Source organism: Ostrea edulis, chromosome 10 (genome assembly GCF_947568905.1).
Source record: "Ostrea edulis chromosome 10, xbOstEdul1.1, whole genome shotgun sequence".
NCBI lineage: Eukaryota > Metazoa > Mollusca > Bivalvia > Ostreida > Ostreidae > Ostrea > Ostrea edulis.
In genome coordinates this window covers 18,316,718-18,322,076 of record NC_079173.1, presented here as the reverse complement: position 1 = coordinate 18,322,076, position 5,359 = coordinate 18,316,718, and the positions used below count along the sequence as shown (strand labels likewise).

Below are 5,359 nucleotides of genomic sequence, written 5' to 3'. Positions count from 1 at the left end.
ACAGACTTACACACTTGTATATCATACAGACTTACACACATGTAAATCATACAGACTTACACACGTGTACTCATACAGACGTACACACATCTACTCATACATACTTAAACACGTGTACTCATAAAGACTTACACACGTATACTCATAGGGAATTACAAACGTGTACTCATACAGACTTACACACGTGTATATCATACAGACTTACACAAGTGTATATCATACACACTTACACATTTGTACTTCTACAGACTTATACACGTGTACTCATACAGACTTACACACGTGTATATGATACAGACTTACACACTTGTATATCATACAGACTTACACACATGTAAATCATACAGACTTACACACGTGTACTCATACAGACTTACACACGTGTACTCATACAGACGTACACACATCTACTCATACATACTTAAACACGTGTACTCATAAAGACTTACACACGTATACTCATAGGGAACTACACACGTGTACTCATACAGACTTAAACACGTGTACTCATACAGACTTAAACACGTGCACTCATAGAGAGTTACAGACGTGTACTCATGCAGACTTATACACGTGTACTCATACAAACTTACACACGTGTACTCATGCAGACTTATACATGTGTACTCATATAGCCTTACACAAGTGTACTCATACAGACGTATACACGTGTACTCATACAGACTCACACACGTGTACTCATTCAGAATTACACACGTCTACTCATACAGAATTAAACATGTGCATTCATTCAGACTTACACACTTGTACTCATACAAACTCAAACACATGTACTCATACAGACTGGTACATGTGTACTCATACAGACTTATAAAAGTGCATTAATACAAACTTACGCACGTGTACTCATACAGACTTGCACACGTGTACTCACACAGACTTACACACGTGTACTCATACAGAATTGCATACATGTACTCATACATACTTCCAAACATGTACTCATACAGACTTAAACACGTGTACTCATACAGACTTACACAAGTGTACTCACACAGACTTACACACGTGGTCTCATACAGACTTACACACGTGTAAATCGTACATACTTAAACAGGTATACTCATACACACTTACACATTTGTACTCATACGGACTTAACACGTTTACTCATGCAGACTTAAACACATGTACTCATAAAGACTTACATACGTGTTCTTATACAGACTTACACACGTGTAATCATACAGACTTACTCATGTGTACTCATACAGACGTAAACACGTGTATTCATACAGACTTACACACGTGTACTCATACAAACTTAAACACGTGTATTCATACAGACTTAAACACGTGTACTCAGACTTACACACGTGTACTCATACATACTTAAACACGTGTCTGTCATACAGACTTAAACAATGTGTATTGATACAGACTTATACAAATGTATATCACAGAAACTAGTAAATCACTTATTAGAGTTTGAAATCACCGGAAATGAAATTCCTTAAATTGGGTGTTATTGTAAAATTTTACATTACACTATTGGGATACCGGTCGTGGTATCGCGGTCACATCGTAACCAGTACTTCACGAGTTCCAGCTCCGCTCGTACCATCGTTGCGTCAAACCTAAGAAGTTAACATAGGTAAGTGATTGCATTTTCGACGGGACGTAAAACAATCATTTAATCACTATGGGGCTAATTTTAAATCATTTATTTCAGTTTGAATACAGAGACTGCCTCCATATTCCCCTTTCCCTACACTGTTGACAATGCAAGTTTTAAGATGGAAGGGGGTATTGCCACTCAAACGACCTCCCCATAATAATAACAATTGAAATAGGTATTCTTTCCATCTTGTCCTACCCACCAATTCACCTCAGTAAAAGGGGAAGAAATGTCAACAACACCATCAACATCTAAATTTATCATTGATGTTTGAATTCGTACAATAGCATTGCCGTTGAGTTGGTTGATTTTTGTGTTATCCAACCACTGTTGAGCCACTGAAAATAAAAATAAATTTGTTAAAGGAAGATAAAATTACACAATTTACTTTGATATTTCTTTACAACGTATGAAATCATAAATATCAAGTGTGCGCGTGTCTCTGAATGTTTGTCAACATATCTTTCTCTCATGAGTATTTTCTTTGACATCGTAAACTTTCTGGGGTTTTCTTATTAACAAAAAAAATATATGAATATAATACATTGTACTATGGAACTTTGAATTTTTACAATCGCTAAAACATTATTTTTCTGTGGTCGCCTTTGAATATTTGATTTGCTACATGATAGCGAAAGCTTTGATATACTGTTGTAAATATCTTAAGAATATTAATTTACGAACAGATGAAGTTATGAAGATGCATGGACTGAGTGTGTCTATGATCTGAATATGCCTTCATGTGATTATAAACTCAACATGTCTTAAATCTATGTGTCTATGAATGTTTTCACGGGTATATGAACTAGATATGTTTTCATGTGTTTACGACCTGATTAAGTTTCCATGTGTCAATAAATTGAGATAAGTATACTGTGTTCATTGCGCCCGTGAGGAGGCTTTGCCGTCTATTGTTTTACAGCGCAACTACGTTTAAAGCTGAAACACAAAGAACTGGTTTTAGAACTGTATTTAAAAAAATCCCAAGTTATTCGGACGGGTACAGACAGCTGTCAAATCATCTTAATTGTCCATCTTGTTACACGACTTCAGACATTTGATCCGACTATTCATTATACGCCAAAAATACAACGCCATTAATGTAAAACGTGCATTGTGACGTCATATTTAGCGTTGGTGTTTAGCACAAACATAGGATATCTGATACAATCGAGATTATATGTTTACGAAAATATAGTTTGCATGCTTTAACGGATTTTATGTAACATCTAAGAACGACGTGAGCTTGAATAGACGAGATTTAAAATGATGAAATAAATGTTCTTTCTCTGGCATTCGAATCGACGCCATTTTGACCAATTTTTTTAAGTTCCATAGGTATGGTTACTTTTTCATTAGTTTTTAAACATGCACATGTATATACGTGCTACCTTTAGGAGGAGTTTCGCTCTTACAGTCATTCAGGTCGTGAGAGAACTTCGTTTATCTATAGCTATTTTTCTTTGCTTGTAGTTGTTAGGTCATTTCTAACGTTAAAAGTATACCTCCTCCACTTCGTAAAGTGTGGTCGTTGGAATGATGGCTGTGATGTTATCTTCCGGGGGGGTTTTCCGGGTCAACTAAACGCTTTCCTTAACTTAAATTCTACACGTAAGTAACGCTTGTATGATCTTCTAGTTTACTAAATATCAGTTCACAGATGACAAGCCTGTTCTCTGAATAATTATAGAAAGTCTCTGGACAGGAAATAAAAAAAAATACCCGGAGTTGACGTTGAGTTTCTCGCAGATGTAGTAAGCCTCGCTGTGACAGCTCTCTGCATACCATTGGAAGTGATGGTCCGAATCCATACTTAGGCAGTTCTTGTCCTTGTCGTTATTGGAAACGCGACCCGAGAAGGAGGAAATTACGTCATGTCCGTTAGAAGCCCAGATCCAGTGTCCCTCCCGTACTGAATCAGTTCCATCCACCCAAATTTTCTCGTCTCGTATGTCTGATTATAATAAAAACTTTCTATTTAAAGGTGGAAATATAGTCCATGAAATTATTCTAAAATCCGCATCAAAAACTGAATTGCCTTTGATGGGGAGATATAAAGACACATGTAAAGGAATCGAGAGTTGGCTCTTGTAGATGGAATTTCAAAATTGATTCCAGATTATGTTCTGGCACGTTCTGACTATACGGTCAGTTTTAACATGAATTCAAGATCTAGCCAATGATTCCAATCACAGTTTACTCGTAAATAATCGCGGCACTATATGCTGCATGCGACTTTGCATTTGTCATTTCACGAATTCTTGTTTAAATCCATATTTTCACACAGTTTAAAATTCAGGATTTTATGCCCATTCCATATATCATGGTTTATTCATAGTCAGTAGGTTCTGATATTACAGCTCCATGTCAAGAATATAAATGATACATATATCGGAAGACATCTAATGAAAGGTGAATAGTGAAGATAACGAACAGTGATCAATCTCATAACTCCTATAAGCAATACAAAATAGAGAGTTAGACAAACACAGACCCCTAGATATACCAGACGTGAGATCAGGCGCCCAGGAGGAGTAAACTTCCCCTGTCGACCGGTCACACCCGTCGTGAGCCTTATATCTTGATCAGGCAAACGAGACAATCTGTAGTCAAAATCAATGTGCCATGAAAAAAACTACACTAAGAACTAAAATACACTGTAGGTAAAGTATAGAAGAGGCCGATTTCAATTTGGGCTTGGCATGCAAAACCTGTATTTTGACACACACACCCCCCCCCCCCCGGCCATGCTTTTTTAAAAATCTGTGGTAGACTAAGTGAACACTATTATTTTTTTTTTACAGATATGCTTAGGCAACATTTATGCACAATCCTAAACTTCACATAAAATAGCAGGCTATAGAAAAGCTAACGGTACCAAACTCTTTATCATGCTATGCTCTACCAGGTTGTAAAATATATATGATCAAAACACAATATTTTGTGGAGAATTCTTTTTGAAAAGTAAATTTCGTCAAATTGTAGGGGAAGTGGAAAAAAGGGTGTGTGTGTTACAGCCGTATTCGATGTTTATTTCTGTGCAAGGTGTAATACAATAAATTCTGTAAATTTTAGAAGTAACCGGTTAAAAGCACTGAAATCGTGTGATTATATAAATATGATTAAGCATGTTGCATACTTGTTAAAGGGAGGCTGCCCAAGCCGGAGAAAAAGTAGGTTAACCAATGGTTTAAGTTAATTTATCTGTGTGTAATCCTAATAAAATGAGTAATTTATCTCTGTGTAATCCGAATACAATGAGTAATTTATCTCTGTGTAGTCCCAATACAATGAGTAATTCATCTGTGTGTAATCCTAATAATGTACAACGAGTAATTTATTTGTATGTAATCCCAATACAATGAGTAATTTATCTGTGTGTGATCCTAATACAATGAGTAATTTATCTCTGTGTAATCCGAATACAATGAGTAATTAATCTCTGTGTAATCCGAATACAATGAGTAATTTATCTCTATGTAATCCGAATACAATGAGTAATTAATCTCTGTGTAATCCGATTACAATGAGTAATTTATCTCTGGGTAATCCGAATACAATGAGTAATTTATCTCTGTGTAATCCGAATACAATGAGTAATTTATTGCTGTGTAATCCGAATACAATGAGTAATTTATCTCTGTGTAGTCCAATACAATGAGTGATTTATCTCTGTGTAATCCGAATACAATGAGTAATTTATCTCTGTGTAGTCCCAAT

At 35.8% G+C, this 5,359-nt stretch overlaps 1 protein-coding gene across 1 annotated transcript in view; it reads right to left on the bottom strand.

Moving 5' to 3' along the window:
* Positions 1 to 1,883: 1,883 nt before the first annotated feature.
* Positions 1,884 to 5,359, bottom strand: part of LOC125665241 (hepatic lectin-like) — a 15,990-nt gene continuing 12,514 nt past the window's right edge. The window contains exons 4-5 of the mRNA XM_048897898.2: positions 3,362 to 3,593; positions 1,884 to 1,977 (exon numbers count right to left, since the gene is read on the bottom strand). Coding sequence (XP_048753855.2) covers positions 1,956 to 1,977; positions 3,362 to 3,593 — 254 coding nt within the window. The 3' untranslated portion in view covers positions 1,884 to 1,955. The remainder of the gene's footprint in view (positions 1,978 to 3,361; positions 3,594 to 5,359) is intronic.